An 18,269-nucleotide genomic window follows, 5' to 3' on the forward strand; every position below is an offset into this window, starting at 1 on the left:
CTTCTGTGACAAGATGCAAATTGGAAAGGCCTGGGAATGACGGGGGCAGAAGAGCCAGCCAGCCCATCCTTGACATCGAGTTTGGCCCATTTGTGATGGCTTCGACGAGCGAGCCCCTCCAGGAAGCTCGACTCTGGGCCAATTAGCGACCGCAATTCGCTTCGGTTTAGGCCGCAATTGAAAAGCAGCCCCGAACGGTTCAACAAAAATGTTTGAAAATGCCCGGGGTCCAAGGCTACGGTTATGATTTAAAATAATTAATCTCTGGTAGGGTCTCTCCTCAATAACTGGATGCTTTGGACCTACGATGTGCTTGCATCTTGATTGAGCCAAGGTCTGGTTTTTACAATCTACTAAACTGCAGAAGCTGACTCGCTTTTATTTCGTTTTTTTTCGGCGGTTTCGACTGCTCTGTCTATTGTAATTTGTAATGTGAAACCTTTTTTGGTGGCGATTGTGCAATCACAATTACTATGGGCTTTTTTGTGTTCGGCATTTCAATTGATCTATTCGTAGGCGTTCTTATCGCCATGCTATATCTTTGCCTCTGAAAGACTTTCTCCCAGTTTTGCATTCCACATTTATGAGAGGTCTATTTTTTACACGCTGCTATCATATGAATTCAATGGCATATGCCTTTTGAATATTTAATTTACTAAAGGCGGAAGCGTGGGAATAGGGTATTTTATTGCCTTTTTATGAATACAGCTATCAACTTTTTCAAATTAATTTTGAACATGATTTAACATAGCTTGATATGGTAAGTGATGATCCCTGAATGGATGAATAAACATAAAACTCAGCAATATTATGCCATCACCTTGTATTTTATGTTAAAAAGTTGATTAATGAGTTTTGCAAAATATATATGAAATTTGTATTCTGTTTAATTATCAATTTTGCGTGTTAAATTTGATTGGTGTTTAGGCCTTTTACCCACCGTTTCGAATCCTTTTCAAGGCACGTGCTCTGGCTATACTCAAACAATGGATTATAGACCCAATTATCCTTGAAGAAAGGCCTTTCAGGCATTCACCCAGTGCCACTCTACTTTCACAATACCCCAAACCTTCAAGGCCCCATGCCAATAAACCGCCAAAACCTCACTTTTCTGAAAAGAAAACATCAAAAACCTCTCGAGACAAATAAGCAATTCAAAGGCAAGTGGTGGGCTGGAAAAAATTACACAAATATTTAAAATAATAACGAAAACAATCAATAAATATGAAACGTTTACGAAAAGTGTTGACTCGGGGGCGCAATCAGCAACCACTGAAAATGGCCAAAAACAAAAGGTTCGGGCCAGGCGAACCAATCCAATTCAGCCATTCACTTTCGAGCCAAGAAAAAGGTTGTTGCGGGGACCATAAAAAATTGCCATGTCCAAGAAACCATCGCGTAATTATGTATAACAAAGATGTACGAACGGCTGGCCAAGGGATCCCAGCGGACTTTCAAGTCAAGTAGCCGACCCATCATCCCACTATGGATTCGGATGTTGGCCGAGGGTCTTTGAGATTAATTGGGGCAATTGGACTAAAATGATTTTTCTGCGACTTCCAGGTAAAAACCGCAAATATTAAGAGCAGTTTGTGTTTTTCGAAAACCAAGTCAAAGCAATGGGAAATCATTCGGCAGGGCTCAGAGCCCAAAAATAAAACGGCGCTGCTGCTTTTCACGATGATAATGATGATGGTGATGAGCGCGTCGGCAGACGGCGTCGCTTGGAGCAGAGGGCAACCGCTGGTGGAGATCGGCCTTATGCATTTGCATTCATTATGTTTGGCACCGTCGACGCGACCACAACGTAGCTCCCAGATCGGATCGGAAAAGGAATCGAAGCTAGAGATCACATATAGCATAGTGTAGTAACCACTTACCAGGTAGCTTTGGCAACCGTCGTCACGTGATCGTGTCGCGATCGTTCTTTCTGCCCGTCATTCATCTGTCGTCTCGTCTTGTGCAATTACCCGTCGAACGCCGAAGAATGCCTCGCATCTGGATTTGTGTACCGAGCTCTTAACGTCTGTCTGCAGAAGTCGTCTACGACTATAGATCCGCGCGAGTGCCTGTCGATCAACTTGACCTTTCAGCTCTCAGCTATCAGATCAGGAAATTGCTCGAATTCCTGCCCGAAAATGTCTTCCCCATATGCGATCTTGCCGATCGCCCTGCTATATCTTTGTCTCAGCCCGTCCATAATTGCCCAAGACTCCGAGTTTGCGGAACGCAACCACAAGGTGTGTAGGTCGGAGCTGCGAAACAGTAAAACACGATCATAAATAATGTTGTCGAAAACCAATTTCAAGAAACGCCAAATCTATCGGGAACAAGTATTGCCACATGCGGGCGGCAAGATCCCCGACACCGCCTTTGAGACGGATCGTCTGTTCCTGAATCGCCTGCAGAAGGAGGGCATCGCCGTGCCAGATGGCATAGTGCCCGAGCAGCGGAACCCTCAGGTAAGGATCAGCGGGAGGCCTGGCCTAGATCCTTTCCGGAAAAGGCTTAGGATAATGATCGGCAAGTCCTCGGGTCTAGGAAAAATATCCTGGTGCATCTAGCTTTATGACAGAGGAGTATTCCAAGAAGGGTTTATATCGACTATAGGAATTTTAAAGACAATATATTATTATTTTTCTCTGTGTAGATTATGTTGTAGACTTTTGATGCACAAAAAATAACAACACCCATATTTATGTTCGAAGTAGGCAAATTAAGGACAGATCAATTAATCATTTAGTAATGCTTTTTTATAAATTTAAACCGCTTCGTGCGATTATTTTCAAGTTCAAATTTATAGTTATGCCAGCATTAGGCAAATTTACCACATTAATAAAAATGTGTAGTAAAAATGGTTGATTTATTTTTATTGGCTTCAGTTTAAGCTTCAAAATCTATGGAAGATAATAAAAGATCTTGCCAAAGAACTATTTAGTTTTTATTTAATAGCTGTACTCAACTCAAAACCAATGATTTAAGACAGTATAAAGCAGAGTATTTCAAATTGGAAAATAAACAAGCAGTGAATCGCTTTATAGTTATAGTTCTTACATGCTGAGATCTTATAAGAGTTAACGTCTTATATGTTTTTAAAGAGTAAAAATGTGGTTATAAAAATCTCGCATACTCTGTTAACTATTTTTCAAGAAAGAAAAATCAGCAAATACCATTTTTAACATCTATTTTACAGTCTTCAACAGTAAAACTGATTCGTGAATGCTTACCCGTGAATATTTACTTGATCATGATAGAAATACATTCTATATTTAATTTGAATATCTGAATACCAGGTGTACCAGTACTACAGCAAACCCATGCGCACCGTCTTCCACATCGCCCTGAGTTCGGATGGGAGGTATACGCCGCGGGAAGGTCGGTACCACTACCGCCAGGTGCCCACGGTGGAGACCACGTACCTGTACCCCCAGGCTGTGGGTCGCCAGCACGTGCTGGTGCCCCCGAAGCACGCCCTGCCCGTCTACAGGCAGCTCCAGTTGCACAATCCCCTCCTCAATCAGGTCAAGTTGCAGCCCAAGAAGAGTGAGTAGCGATTTGGATGGGCCAGGGCAAGAGCACGATCACCGAAGCAACCTCAACTTCCGCCTTTTCAGTGCCCAATTTTCTGGAACTGGCGCCCACGGTGGGCAAGAGCCAGTCGAACCCACTGGCCGGATCGGCCAAGGCGCAGTCTTATCAGAATGTGAATCTGCTGCACGGTCACAGTCCGGCGCTGCCGGCTTTCAAGAAGACCTCCAGGGGCAGCAAGACCTATGTGGACAGCTATGGCGCAACCCATGTGAGTCCAGTCATCCGTCTCCCGCGGGCTTTGATGTAATAACCCACTTTTCACCTAGCTCTTCAGCGAGTTTGACGATCTGCTGAACAAGCTGGACCTGCAGCAAACGGGCCGCAAGAATTATTAGTTTTAGTGCTTTGAAAAAGCCCAAATTTAGTAGAATTTATGGATATAACCAATGTTAACATCTCTGGAGAAGAGTTAAGTTTACGAGTGGCTCATAAGCATTATCTAACCATGTGCATATCATTTCAAAACTTTTGCCATACGCCCGCTCACCGATTAGTGCATTTCCATTCCCATTCCCATGTTTGCAATCCATTCATGCGCAGCCCATACTCAGAGAGAAATTTCGTTCATAAACCGATCTATACAGAACAAGATTGGATTGTTAATAGTGAATAAAAATTCAAGGAGTATGTACTCTTATAATTATCATTTTCTTACATGTTTAAAATTTTGATTCATAAATTTTTTAGGTCAATATTTTCACTAGAGGTTTTAAAAAAATTGTTGAAACAAGAAACTATGCTATTCCAAAATTAAGGTAAAAAAGGCTCAATAATCTATATTTCTCCTCCACTTTGCTGCTTTAAAAATCGTTGTTATCACTCATTATAAAATATTCATTATAATCAAAAGAAAGATCGTCAAAAGAAGTAAAGTAAAGTAAGTAAATTTCGTTCTGTGTAGCCAGTTGCATCCACCCATCGCTTGCCAACCCATCCACGTATTATAGCGTCTAAGCCAGGCCGAGCGAAATGGGAATTCATCGCTTTTAGCTAGTTAAGCGTAAACAATTTGTACGAATATCTTGCAAAATAAACCCCAGCCCGAGCTGCATTGTACATTCCCAAATCATCTAGTCATACATCATAATTATGGGGGAGCATTGGGCTGCCAGTGGGGTTCGTTTACTTTGGCAACAATTGAAGCAGAGCTAAGTAATTGGCCAATGGGAAGGAAAAAGCTTGGGCCAACAGCTTCCACCAGTGCGAAAATCGAAGCCGTTACGAAAATCGGATCGGTACCCTTGAAAGCTCCCGGCTCAAGTGGCCGCCGCTGGAAAACTGCAGCTCAGTGTGATTTTCAAACCCAACTCGAGCGGTCGACTCTCCCCAACTTCAAAATCTGCAAGCTACCGACTTGATACTTTAGATATACGATGGCAAGGCTGGGCTGTTTCTCTTGCTGGCTCATAGTCGTGATGATCGGAGCCGCTGTGGCCGTCGAAGTTCAGGTGAGGATTGGGGATCGGGCCATCTCGAGTGTATAATTATGCTGAAGAATCAATTAAGAGGAGCGTGCGCCGCCCCAATTGACAAAGCTCTGGGTGTCTTAGCCACGTTCACTTTTGACCCAAAAATTGTAACATGCAATGTATGTATGTGCAGACGAGTAGGGGGCCATAATGAGGCAGTGCCAGGCGGGGATTGGGGGTACGAAACCGGATTGGGGCACGAGCTGTGGCTGTCTTATGCAATGGCAAACATTTGATATGTTTACAGAAATTCGGCTACCTATTCAATCCGCCGCAACCGGAACACTCGCAGCATCACGAGGAGAAGCAGGATCTGAACAAGATACCCGGCGTTCCGGGCGTGGACTATCCGGTCTACCATGAGGTGCCGCACACCCACTTCAGCTGCCACAATGTTCCGGCCACTCCCGGAATGTACGCCAACCTGGAGACGGGCTGCCAGGCCTACCACGTGTGCCACGATGGACGCGAGGGCGAGCAGGGCGCCAAGTTCCTCTGCACCAATGGAACCATCTTCAACCAGAAGGAGTTCGCCTGCGACTGGTGGTACAACGTCAAGTGCGAGGAGGCCACTAATTTCTACCAGTAAGCTGGAACTTTCTATCACGTCACCTAATTATGACATTCCTTACTTTTCCCTCAGCTTGAATGCCGATCCCGAGCACAACCCCTACTTTCCCAAGAAGAAGCCTGAGCTGGAACCTTATCCTAATGACATTCATGACGCTAGCAAGTTTCTGATACAAGCTTAATTTTATTTTGATCCTCATTCTCATTTTGTTATTGTTGTTTCCCATTTTGTAAATAAATCGAAAATAAATTTTCCTTTCCTTAAAAAAAAAAATTACCTATCCTCAACTCAAGAGTACAATTTTTAAAGTTGTGGGAAATTTGAGATGTAAATACATTGTAAATTGTTAAGTTTTTATGTTAAAAAATCGTTTTGAAAAACAAAAATCTTTCAAAATATTTTCAATCCTTAAAACTCCAGAATTCAAATAAAATAACGGTACAGTATATACCAGATTACTGTTGGTATATTTTGGATGAGCGTGGTATTCCGCGGAGGTAGGGTGCGTTTTGGGATTTTCACACAACTGTTATCACTGCCTTATAAAAACAATAGCAATATTCTCGAATAAAATCCGTGTCTCGAAAATAGAAAATAAGTAGAAAAATGAATCTGCTAGACTTGCCGCAAACGGTAATTCTGGACATCCTGGAGATGATGCCCTACGACGAGGTGGCCAAAAAGCGAGAGGTGAGCTGGCTGACCTTGTCGGCCCCAGGTGTCTCTGTGATCCGTGACTAAAACTAGACGTTTCCACCCAGGTGTGCACTGTTTTTAACTACCTCGGCCAGCAGATCTTGAACAAGGGATTCAACAAGATCATATTGGCCCATGCCAAGAACTTCAAGCGCATCAAATCCATGCTGCCTCGACGGGAGTCGGAACGAAGGTGAGTCCCCCTTATCGTTCGGGAGACATCGAGATGTTTCTAATGACTGGGTTATCTTTCCCGCCCCCTGCAGGAACCACATTCTATCCCGCCACTCGGACATTCTCACCTCCATAGAGACACGAATTTCGATGCTGACGATGACGTATTCGAAATTCATTGACCTCAATATCTGCTGCTTTATACCGGGTCGCGTTCTGGACGAGATCAACAGCATCCTGCGCATACTGAGCACCTCCACCAAGCAGCTGCGACCACATGAGGTGCTGCAGGAACTGCGCGACATATCCTCCATGGCCATTGAGCATTTTGACGAGAAGATTGCTGTGAACTTTAAAATGGAACACCGGAAACAGTTGGCGGAATCCACGGCCGCCGGAACACGCCTTGTGGTTTGCAGCGCATTGGGTGACATAAGTTTCAGTGGCGTTAGGAGAACCGGAATCAGTCGGCCAGTGGATCACGGTCTCGTGCAGCAGGCCATCGTTCAATTGGCTCCTCTCTCCGCCAGCAAACCTTCGCAGTCGGAATCCTCGCAAAAGGATCGTGTGTCCAAGCACCTGCTCAGGCAGTACCAGCTCCAAAGGTCACTTTCGCAAAAGATTCGCAGCCTGGAATTGTCCCGCAAGGTGCAGGATCGCCGGCTGCAAGAGGCCCTCTCCAGCATCACAGAACTAACCACCCAGGTGTCGGAACTCAAACGCCAAATGGAGGATGTGGTGGCCAACATGCCCAGTTGCGCTGTCAAACGGCAGGCGGTGTCCAGCGCGGACTGCTTACCACCGGCCCTGAAAAAACCCAAGGTCTAGCCAAGGATTAGGATAACTCAATAGCTTTTAAGTACAACTCCCCTCCAGACAATTGTAGCTATTAGTTGGAGTACGTAGCATTAACTGAAGAGTGCAGCTTCGATATATCGCGTTAAGATTTATTGTTGCACTTGTTACTTAAATATTGTATTACTACTATATAAATACATTGAACATCTAGTGAAAAGTTCTCTGTTACGCAATCGCCTGTCCTCGATGGATGTCGTCTGTATCGTTTTTGGTTGAATGAACAGTGTGGCTTGGGTTTTACCCCCCCTAACTCACAGCTGCAGTCATCGATAGTAACTCTGGCTTTCGTTTAGTTCGTTAGTTGACGGAGATCCATCCCAGGACGGTCCCTTGCTATCGTTAGTGTTGAATCTACCGCTCTATGTGGGTGGATATTTGCGCTCCGGTGTTCTACGATGCTATGGTAATTACTCGATAGCTTAACATTAAAAAGGTAGTAGAAATTGCAACACGTTAGCATGGTTTCTTTGAGGGTCTCTGACTTAATACGAAAGCTAACTACGTACATATACTAGGCTCTCTATATACAGTAACACAAATGGGGGGGTTAATAACATTTTCTGGGCAGGGGTACATATTGCATAACAAAAAAACCAAATGGAAAACAAAAATCATTGCAAACTTCTTATCGTTATAAAGTATAAACTAGTCAAAACTGAAAGCATTGCCGTGTTGAAATGTAAACATTTACATCCCTATATCCGATCGATCCTACGCTCTTATCATACAAGTTAGTAATAGTGTCAGTTAGTCAACTGGGAGATAAACGTTGCTTTAATTTATGTGTGTGTTTGGGGCTCGCTGTCCCAACGATCTGTGCATCAACTCGTGGTCATCACTATATTTCACCCAATTATCAGTTTAGCTGCTCTCTAGCGATGGCGAATCACATACGTATACACATTGCCTTATATGTACATCAGCGCGGTGTGCCTAATCCATAGTCTTATCGGAATCTCTATCTGTCCGTGTCGTCTGTATCTTTCTTGCGCCGCCGATTAGTAACGACGCCGACGATGCTACTTTTTCTTCACCGCCGCCTTGTGGTTGATCTTCTCCTGCAGCTGTCGTATTAGCTGCTGTATATCATCCACGTTGTACGCGTAGATAAGCTTGCATTGCTTGGCCTGGATGTTGCCGTTGTTGAGGTTCTTCAGCGCATGCTGGAGGCAATAGATGTTGCCGTCCTCGGTGCGCACCATCGATATATACAGGTTGGCGCGGCACAGGTCGCATTCGCTCTCGATGGACTTGTATGGCGGCTGCTGCTGCTTCTTGGCCTTCTGGCTCTTCTCCGCTTGCACCTTTTCGGTGGATGTTACGCCAGCAGCCTAAAACGATGAAGGCATAAATAAATAATTCAAGGAAACCCCATTTTATTACTCACCCTTAGTTGCTCTCTGGCAGCGGATTCCTTCTCGCAAACATCATTAAGCATTGGCAACATTTGATGCAGGGCTTCCGAGTTGACCCGCTGGTCGTAGCCCAAGGCAAACAGCAGTTGCTCCAGCGAGAACATGGCTGGTTCACAGCTCTCGTGGATGTCCTAAATCAGAAATGTAGAAATTAGTTCAATCCAAGTGCAGAGCAGTTAATTACACTCACCCTGAAATCATCCTTGGCCAAATCCAGCCAGGACATGGTGGCAAAGTAAACGCTCTCGGAAACCACATAGCCAGTGGCCAGACTCGAGGTGTAGGCCCGAGGGAATACCACAATAAACTCGCCCGGTTTTTGCTCGATGCGACACAGGGATACCCCTCGGTCCGTGAGCATGTGCGGTGGAACCATCACCGTATCACAGGGCAACCAGATTGTCTTGTTCTGGCAGTGCGTCGGGATCAGCGACGTCAGGGCCGATCGGAAGTTCGCGCTCTGATCGTCCGGTATTCCGTACCACAGCTTGGAGGCACCGGTGTGTAGGTACTCGATCCAGGACAGGCCATGTGGATCCCTGTACCAGCAGCAGGCGGAGAAGAGCATGCCCACGTGAAGCGTTGGAACGGTGACGCCCATGACGGGACCCAGTGAGCGCAGAACGGAGCCAGAATTGTTGGTCAGTACCTTGAGGTTCCACGGATGCCTGGCATAGTTGGAACCTTTGCCCTTGGGACCCGGACTGGGGAAGCCATAACCCCAGCCCGAGCTATCGATGGAGCCCGAGTGGACGCACACATGGCTATCACGCACGGCTACGTGGCGCCAGAACTCCGCTTCCACCTCATTTACCGTTGGATCGGTGCTCTTGAACCACAGCGCCATCGTATTCCGGGCAATCCTGTAGAACTGGCTGAGGGGCATGCTCCTTCCCTTCACGATGCACTCCATGGACACGCCGTCGATCTCCTCCTCGGACTCTTCGTCCTCGTCGCTGCTCAGATCGTCCTCCTCGTTGGACACGCTCTCCGTGTTGACGAATCGGTCCGCATTTCGACGCGCTCGTGCCTCCCGCTTGGCCCAGTCCGCCTCGACCTCGTCGAAGAGCTTCTGGCGCTCCGCCGGCGACAAGGTATCGTAGGGCAACAGGTACTTGCAGTATATGTCGTCCAGCTTGGTCACCCGATCCTGGGCCAGCTTCGGTATGCACATCTCCTCTGCCACGCGGGCCCACTTCTTCTTTTCGATCACTTCCTTAAGGCCGCCCAGCTCCTGGACCGTGTGATACAATCGCGGCAGATCCACCTCCATTCCACCGATCCACGGAGGGTGATTCATTACGATGCTCTGGGTAGCCAGGTATTTCTTGATTGCACTCAGCTCCTTGGCACTCGGTCCCCAACGGTGGAGCATCTTGTGCACATACTGATTGTAGGCCGTGAAGCGCATCTCATCTGAGATTCGACATTCCGGCTTAAAGCTGGCCGGCGGAATGATCTTGCAGATGCCAAACCTGGCCGCTATCGGTGTGATACGCTCGATGAACTCAATGGGATCGGCAAACTCCTTCTCCGTTGGCCGGAAGATGGGCGCTTCCACCATTTGGGTGGGATCATCGTGTCGCGGGAAAGCCGTATTGTTGGCCATCTTAATGGGCGTGTCATCCTTGTACTTCTTAGCCACTGCCGCTGCCGTGGAGCTCGTCTGTGCAGCTGTACGAGATTTCGCCGAACCGGAGAAAAGCGACGAGTTGGAGTTCACGCGCACCAAGCTCGATGCACCAGGTACAGTGCCTGCTCCCGCTGCTGCCGACGTACTCGCCTTGGGCAAGCTCTTGAGACTTGTGGTCGTTGAGGCCGCATCATTGCTGGCCGCATGGAGTAACGTCTTCACCAGCTCGTTCGTATTCAGCGACTCTGGCAGTGGTTTTGAGTTGGTATCCATCTGTGCCTTGGTCACCAAAGTGGCTTGCATCACCACCTTTTGATTCGGGCCATCGGGACCCTCTCGTCCAAGTTTTACCGCCACTCCTTGAATGCCACCATCGCCACTGCCTCCCACTCCAGCTCCCTGAAGGGGTATGTAGAAGGTGGCTCCCTCTGCATCCGAGTCCCCACCTCCACTGGCTTCTACGGGTGGTGCAGGTGCAGGTGCAGGTGGAGCGGCAGCCTGCTGCTGTTGCTTTTTGCCTCCCCTTCCAGTTGCCGCCTTGGGTTTGCTCTCGATCTTGCAGTTCTCCGTGGGACTCAGCGTTAGTTGGACCGCCGTGGCTGCCGCTGCGGCTGCTGCTCGCTTTTTGGTTGGAGATCGTTCACTCAACGCATTGGACACTGGAACTGGGGCAGGAACTTGAGTGGGCTCGGCCCGTCGACGATTGCCCGTCTTGGTGGATGTGTCTTCCTCCTTGCTGAAGGCATAAACCGATTCCCGTTTGGCTCCCGAGGCGCTTGGAGGATTCGCTGCGGGCTTGGTCTCCGTCTGTTGTTGCTGCGCCTTGGCGTTCTTTTGGTTGTACACAGGCGTTCGCTTGGGATTGGGTGGAGTAGGTGCAGCGGGCGGAGAAACTATTGAAGTTGCACTTCCACTAGCAGCGGCATTCCGCTTGCCCTTCTCCGGTTTCTGCTTGATGGCTGGCGGTGGAGTGGGACTGCTCTTAGATGGCGTGAGAGATACAGGTGTGGGTGTAGAAGAAATGGGAGTTGGAGGAGTGGCAGCAGCACTTCTTGGCTGAGTAGCAGCCTTGGATGCTGCAGCTTTAACCGACTCCTTGCCCTTTCGATCGTTGACTTTCTTGTCAAGAGTCGCCGACTCATTGGGTGTGATCTTCTGTGTGAGATTTACAGGTGTGGAGGACTTGTCGTAGTCCAAAGCATCACAGTCCTTGCCATCCGCCTGTTCCTGCTGCTCCTTGCGACTAGGCGGCGTGACCAGCACAGGCGTGGCCTTTAGAGATGGCCCCTTGGCCGACCAGGCACTCTCACTTTTACCCAGATCACCGCGCGTATTTTTCGACGACGAACTGAAGCTCGCACTTAACTCCTTGTCATCTCTCGTGGGCGGCGGAGTAGTAGATTGCTGGGGTCTTAAGCTGTCATCGAAATCGTCATCCAAGTCGTCTTGGATTTCATCCGGGTTGGATGAGCACTCAATGAGCCACTTCTGAATCTGTTCGTGCGTCATATTGACCTTCGCCTTGCGCCGTTCTTTGCTGGACAGCTGGTCGCCAAAGTAACCCTCTGTGGGCACCACAGGCCCCAGCACAGGCTTGTGGATAGATCCACACTTGCCCAGGGTGCACTTGGTGTTGTCCGGTCCAGAACTCTGGGCCAAACTCACACTGGCAATGCCGAAGATCTTGCCCGACTCTTCTTTGCTGGGCATTAGTGTGGCTTGCGCCAGAATACTCCCAATCTCGTCTTTCAGGGGATCAGAGTTTGCCCCTGCTGCTCCTCCAGTTGCTGCACTATTGCTGTGCGCAGGCGGTGGCGTGGACGTGGCTGTTACTGTGGCTGCCACTGTCGCCTGATGTGCCGCTGCCGCTGACGTGGAAGCCACAGACATTGGAGCTGCACTTACTGTAGCTGCAATGCTCATGCTAAGATTTAAGCTCGACGTCTGAATCGCAACCTGGCTGACCGGAGGAGATGGCGGCGGTGGTGCCAAAGGGCTCTTTGTGGCAGACGAGGGCGTACCCACTGTGGTGGCTGTCGTTCCCGATGTCGGCATAAACTTCACCGGCGATGGACTTGGAAAGCTGCTGGTCGATGATCTTGGCAGTGGACTCCGCTCGTACTTGGGCGTCAGAAAGTTCGGGTTGATCTTGGGACATTGATACGCCTCTATGGGCGGCGGATAGGTGGTCGGTGGCGTCTGATATTTCAGCGGCGATGAGCCCTGGGAGGGAGTTTTACTTCCAGACGGCGCTCCGCCGCCAAACTGATGAGTGGGCGTCGGCGGTGGTCGCACATAGCCGGAATGGTAGTGGGGCGATGCCTGCGGCAGATACGAGGAGGTCTTCGGGAAACCCACAGCTCCACTGGCACTTCCCGGCAGCGCATAGGTGGCGGGTACGTTCAGAATCTTGGACGTGGGCACCGGCGGCTTCTTCTCCATGGTCTTGAGCGGTGAATAGCTGGCATGCATGCATGGAAACATCGGCATAGTGCCCAGCGTTGGCGTAGCCTTGGCCGTCAATGGAAGCATGGTCAGTTGGGTGGTGCTAGTGGTGGCTGGCTGTGTACTGGACACGGCCAGTGATGGAGCCATCGAAACTGAAGGTGTGGGCACAGAGATTGGCGATGGAACCGGCATCAGTTTAGGCGGTGGACTGGGCATCTTCGGTGGCGATACTTCCTTCTCCTTGGTCGCCACCACTGGCACTTTGATGGCCAACGGTTCATCGTCCGAATCGCTAAAGCTCTTCTCTAGCTTGCGCTTGGTCTCGTTAAGTTCCTCGTTGATGAGAAAGTCCTCCTCCTCATCGGAGTCGACTTTTGAATGTTCGGACTTGGCTTTGGGCTTGGCCTGCTGCTCGGCCATCTTGGCCAGGGAGCCCTTCTTGACCAGCATGCCCTCGATGGGCTGTTTGGGGGGTTGAGCGGTCGCGGAGGCCTTCCCCAGCTTGGGCGGACGTCCACGTCGGGCTGGGGGCGGTGGCTTCTCCTCCTCGACTTCTGGCGGGGAGGGAGTCTCATCACGGGTGGCTTCTACCGGAGCAGTGACTGGCGATTCCTTGGGTAAGGGCGACGGCTTACGGGATGATTTACCTGCCGAAGGCACCGTCGAGGCCTCCGGCACGTTTAACTTTCCCGCCGCATTTCGCTTGATTTCGTTTTCCATCTTCTCCATCTCCTTGACATTGGGTATGTCAGGAAAGCTGCTCATTGACAGGTCGTCCTCTTCGTCGTCGGCCAGCTGCAGTTTGTGGCCAATGATGCCCATGTAGATGGCCGCCGCTTCCTTGGTTTTGCGGGAGGGACGCTGCGTCCGCTGAGGTTCTAGCTCAACGGAATCCTCGGAAGCCTTGCTTTTCGCAGACTTTCGTGAGCCGCGGGCATTGGTGGCGGCTTTCTTCGAGGAGGGTGGCGCCAACTCCTGCTCATCAGCAGGAGCGTCTTCTGCTTTCTTTTTGCCAGCTTTCCCTCTTTTCCCCCCACTGGGCGGATCCTCCACTTTACTCTCTGGCACAGGCTCCTTTTCCTTCTCCTTCTCTTTGTCCCTTTTTTCCTTGACCTTTTCTTTTTCTTGCTCCTTTTCCTTCTGCTTTTCCATTTCTTGTTGCTTCTCGATTTCCTTCTCCTTCTCGAGCTTTTTTGCTGCCGTCTTGCGATTCCTGGCCGCGGGAGCAGCTGCCGCAGCCGCACCTTTCTTGGGACTCGCTCCTTTAGCGCCCTTTTTTAGCTTGATGGACTTGGCCAACGGCTGTTCGTCATCGGAACTGAAATCAAAGACATTCAGACTTTTCTTTCCCTTGCCCGCCGCACCATGTTGACTGTCTCCGTTCTCCAGCTGCTGCTTCGCGTCTTTGGCATAAATACTGGAATTTGTCTTCTCCTTGGCCTCCTTTAGCTGCTTAGTAGGCTCTGGTTCCTTTTCCGGTTTGTTAGGTGGCGGTTCGGGTTCTTTTTTGGGCTCTTCTTTTGGCGGCTCCGGGGTAGCAGGTCCCTCCTGGTGCGGTGGAACCTTGACGGGCTCGAAAAAAGCGCGCTGTCTTGTCATGCGGCCAGAGGACTCGGGTGAGGGTATAAAAATGGGCGACTCCCGTTGCCTAACGCGCTTCACGGGCGCCTTGTCCTTCGAAGCTGCCTGGGCTTCCAAGGTGGGCTCTGCTTTGCTCTGCTCTGCTTTCTTGCCCGCCGAGGGTCGTCCTCGCTTGGTGGGTTCTGCCTTAACAGGACTATCTGCCTCGACCTCCTCCCCATTGCGCGAGATGTACTCGTCCAAGAGATCTTGTTCATCGAAATCCTCCGAGTTGTCATCATCTATAATGGGTTTACTTTCCTTGGCGCTGGCGCGATTAGAGCGGCGCTTGTTATCGTTGGATGATGAGGCTGCTGCTGGTGCTGGTACTGCCTTTTCAGGAGTAGCACTTGCTCCGGCTGCCGCCCTGCCTCTGGCTCCTCGCCGATTGCCATCGGTGACGACCTCCGCTCGTTTGCGCACCGCTCCCGGCAGCACAGGAGTAGGAGTTGGCGACGGAGTCTCAGGCGCTCCGGCTGCAATGAGATTGGTTTTATCACTGGCTGCTTTTTCTGTTTGCGAGGGCTTCTGCTCAGTGGGCTCGGGTACAGCGACTACCGCATCCACCTTCCTGGCGGCTCCTTTGGCTGGGCGACCCCGCTTCTTTTTGTTGGCCGCCAGGCCCGCTCGACTGTTGTTGGCCTTTTTGGCATTGTTGTTATTGTTGGCTCCAGCCGCGTTGGCCTCCGCGTCCTTGGACTTGCCCTGGTTCAGGAAATCAAGGTGGGCGGGCAGTGCCGGGGTGCCGCGAAAGCACAGAAAGGTGAGAAAATCCTGCGCCTTGGGGCACTTGTTGGGCAGGATCTCGATGGGCGGCTGGGAGCTATCCGCGCCGGAGGTGCTGGGCCCGGCTGATGCCGCTGCTGCTGCGCTGTAGGCGAGGCTCGAGGAGCTGCTGGGCGCACTCTGTCCCTGGGCGAACTTTCGCTGAGCCTGGACCTTCGTCCTGCAAATGAAAGGTGAGATAAAAGCGGTGTGAGAGATTTCCAATTGAAAGCAAGGCAACAGTGTGCAAATTTAAGATCATAATAAACGCAACGGGGATTCGAATTACAAGGCATCATAAACAGGGGTCATTCGATAAGAAGTTCAGGTCAGCAAAAACTTGATAAGATGGTTCAAAACAAAAAAAAAAAATTTTTTAAATTTAAAAATCTATTATGACTAATGTCTATTTTTATTTACATTAATTTCTTTATCAGAGGATTGAAAAAGTTGAAAAATGTATTTAATCGCAAAATACATTGAGAATTGTCTTAAAGAACCCACGACGTAGTTTACGAAATTCACAGAGGTAAATATTGCCTAATTATCTCGGCCGAATATTCAGCTTAGTGACTAACCACTGTATATATATGTGCACCTGGTCGAGGGGGAGATCTCCCCCAGCTCCGCGCCCCACCAAAAGCGGCGGATGCGAAACACCCCTTCGTGGAGGAAAACAACAACGCCACGACACGCTGTTGACGCTGGCTTATACAACTGAGCACTGCCCCCGTCCCCGCCCGCCCAGCAGTGACTCCCCCTGGCACCCACACTCCCCACTCCCACCCCCTCCGCTTGCCATTCCAATCGAGCAACGCTGCGACGTCATCTCCGCAGTGCCACACACGTATATATGTGACTGGATGAGCACCATCAATGGGACACTTGGACTCACCTCTTGGGCATTTCGGGGGAGGACTCGATGGCCGCCACCGCCGACGGAGGAGCCAGCGAGGAGGCGGCGGTGGGCGGGACGGGCGGAGGCGGTGGAGGCGTCTCCGTCTCCTTGCGGCGACGCTTGTTGTTGTCTTTGGAGACAACCATTTTGTTGCCAACTTTTCGCGCCTCTTTTTCTCTCGCTCGCGCGCCCTCGTACGTTCAATTAATGGTTACTATTATTATTATTGATGATATTTATTATCGCTTATCCAATTCACCGCCGTGCTTATGTAGAGATTTGCATATATGTATATTGTACATATATATATGTATATATCTACAGCAAATAGCGCTTTTGTTGCTGCCTCTGCTGCAGCAGGCAATTTTCGTATTTTCGCTTCATCTTTTCGGCGATTCAGCGGTGGTCTCGGCCCTCGAAATAAACACTAAAATGCTGATTATTGTCTCGTTGTTGTGTAGTGCACTCTGCGTTCACATTTCACACACGGCAAGTGCTGCAAATTTCATTTTTTATTCGCGAGATTTGCTTGCACATATTTTTTTCGTCTTCTGCTTCTTCTTACACCGCTTTTGCTTTGTGTCATGGCGGACGGCGGCGTTGCCATACTTTGTAGCCAGGGCTGCGCAAACAGGTGGCCAGATCGGGGGGTTTCGTTTGGATCCGGCAAGCTCGAACCTCTGTGAGTTGACATAAAATTTCGTACTGTGCAGTAAAAGCATTTTTTTGGTTAAACCCACAGCAGAGAGATAATTAAGTAATTGCAAGGAAAATGGGCGACGGTGCTGGTAATTGGTGTCTCATCGAGTCCGATCCCGGAGTGTTCACAGAGCTGATTCGCGAATTCGGTGAGTTATTGGCGCGCTTTGCCAGCGACGCCGGCAATTGGTTGATTGCAAAAAGCTAATAATGGTGATTTCTGTGCAACTAGGCTGCGATGGCGCCCAGGTGGAGGAGATATGGAGCCTGGACAGCGAGTCCTTCAAGAATCTGGAGCCCATCCACGGCCTGATCTTCCTGTTCAAGTGGGTGCAGGAGGACGAGCCCGCTGGCAAAGTAGTCCTGGATCGCGAGAACATCTTCTTTGCCAAGCAGGTGATCAACAATGCCTGCGCCACGCAGGCGATCCTGAGCCTGCTCATGAACCTGGAGCACGAGGATATCAAGCTGGGCGAGACCCTGACCAACTTCAAGGAGTTCTGCCAGTGCTTCGATCCCTACAACAAGGGACTGACCCTGAGCAACGCCAGCCAGATCCGCACGGTGCACAACTCCTTTGCCCGCCAGACGCTCTTCGAGCTGGACATGAAGAACCAGAACAAGGACGAGGATGTGTACCACTTTGTGGGCTACATGCCCATTGGCGGCCGGCTGTACGAGCTCGACGGCCTGCGCGAGGGACCCATTGATCTGGGCGAGATTAGGCCGGAGCAGAACTGGATCGATGTGGTGCGTCCCATCATAGAGAAGCGCATGCAGCGCTACAGCGACGGCGAGATTCATTTCAATCTGATGGCCCTGATCTCGGACAGACAGCGCATCTACGAGCAGCAGATCGACAAGCTGCTCAATCCGGCCCCCAATGCCATGGACACCGAGGAGGACCGGCAGACGGAGATCAGCAGTTTGCGCACCTACATCCAGTACGAGATCCAGAAGAAGAAGCGCTACAAGGTGGAGAATGTGCGGCGCAAGCACAACTACTTGCCCTTCATCGTGGAGCTGCTGAAGATGCTGGGCGAGACCGGCCAGCTGATGCCCATCTACGAGAAGGCCAAGCAGCGGGCGCTGGATCGCGAGCAGGCGCAGCGCAAGAAGGAGACCAACTAGGCATTTACAGTACACACATCTATCTATCTCCCAATGGGCAATTCCAAATTGCTGCGAGTTCAGAAGTAAAACCGAAAGGAACAGATCACAGATTGAGTCGAGGAGACGGAGGAGAGCCGGTTAATATTGCTCTGTAGTAGTTAGGTGAAACTGCCTTTGTACCGTACTTTAGTTTTTACAATCAATCAAATATCCTGCTCTCTGCCAGTTAATCGTACGCACTTCTGCGTGTTAAGCTAAATATACCTAAATACCTATAGTGAGAAATTTAAATAAACAGTTTCGGTAACGTAAAGAAAAC

General features: G+C 49.8%; 5 protein-coding genes across 7 annotated transcripts; 4 read left to right on the plus strand and 1 right to left on the minus strand.

Annotated features, from left to right (window-relative positions):
* The first annotated feature begins 1,819 nt into the window (after positions 1-1,819).
* On the plus strand, positions 1,820-4,593 carry LOC108034595 (uncharacterized). 2 transcript variants are annotated; one of them, XR_007763827.1, is made up of 6 exons: positions 1,820-2,240; positions 2,310-2,462; positions 3,294-3,543; positions 3,615-3,799; positions 3,858-4,215; positions 4,279-4,593. XR_007763827.1 is itself a non-coding variant. In XM_017109527.3 (5 exons), exons 1-5 carry the CDS (start codon positions 2,139-2,141, stop codon positions 3,924-3,926), a joined length of 759 nt encoding a protein of 252 aa, XP_016965016.1. In that variant the 5' UTR covers positions 1,820-2,138; the 3' UTR covers positions 3,927-4,593. The 2 variants fall into 2 exon arrangements, 1 of the variants encoding a protein (XP_016965016.1); XM_017109527.3 differs by having other exon boundaries at positions 3,858-4,593.
* A 306-nt stretch (positions 4,594-4,899) lies between these two features.
* LOC108034596 (uncharacterized) lies at positions 4,900-5,843 on the plus strand. Its single transcript, XM_017109529.3, has 3 exons — positions 4,900-5,039; positions 5,308-5,645; positions 5,704-5,843. Exons 1-3 carry the CDS (start codon positions 4,965-4,967, stop codon positions 5,810-5,812), a joined length of 522 nt encoding a protein of 173 aa, XP_016965018.1. The 5' UTR covers positions 4,900-4,964; the 3' UTR covers positions 5,813-5,843.
* A 300-nt stretch (positions 5,844-6,143) lies between these two features.
* On the plus strand, positions 6,144-7,532 carry LOC108034977 (F-box only protein 28). Its single transcript, XM_017110295.3, has 3 exons — positions 6,144-6,321; positions 6,393-6,520; positions 6,594-7,532. Exons 1-3 carry the CDS (start codon positions 6,238-6,240, stop codon positions 7,327-7,329), a joined length of 948 nt encoding a protein of 315 aa, XP_016965784.1. The 5' UTR covers positions 6,144-6,237; the 3' UTR covers positions 7,330-7,532.
* LOC108034976 (titin) lies at positions 7,428-16,714 on the minus strand. The gene is made up of 4 exons (XM_017110294.3): positions 16,136-16,714; positions 8,965-15,421; positions 8,747-8,905; positions 7,428-8,690 (listed from the first exon to the last, which is right to left on the minus strand). The coding sequence occupies exons 1-4, from the start codon at positions 16,282-16,284 to the stop codon at positions 8,379-8,381; spliced, it is 7,077 nt and encodes a 2,358-aa protein (XP_016965783.1). The 5' UTR covers positions 16,285-16,714; the 3' UTR covers positions 7,428-8,378.
* A 72-nt stretch (positions 16,715-16,786) lies between these two features.
* Positions 16,787-18,268, plus strand: LOC108034920 (ubiquitin carboxyl-terminal hydrolase isozyme L5). Of its 2 annotated transcripts, XM_017110176.3 has the most exons (3): positions 16,787-16,820; positions 16,881-16,986; positions 17,070-18,268. In XM_017110176.3, exons 2-3 carry the CDS (start codon positions 16,911-16,913, stop codon positions 17,966-17,968), a joined length of 975 nt encoding a protein of 324 aa, XP_016965665.1. In that variant the 5' UTR covers positions 16,787-16,820; positions 16,881-16,910; the 3' UTR covers positions 17,969-18,268. The 2 variants fall into 2 exon arrangements, with proteins under 2 accessions (XP_016965665.1, XP_050742713.1); XM_050886756.1 differs by having other exon boundaries at positions 16,797-16,986.
* The last annotated feature ends 1 nt before the right edge of the window (position 18,269 follows it).

The sequence above is a fragment of the Drosophila biarmipes genome, chromosome 3L (genome assembly GCF_025231255.1).
Source record: "Drosophila biarmipes strain raj3 chromosome 3L, RU_DBia_V1.1, whole genome shotgun sequence".
Lineage (NCBI taxonomy): Eukaryota > Metazoa > Arthropoda > Insecta > Diptera > Drosophilidae > Drosophila > Drosophila biarmipes.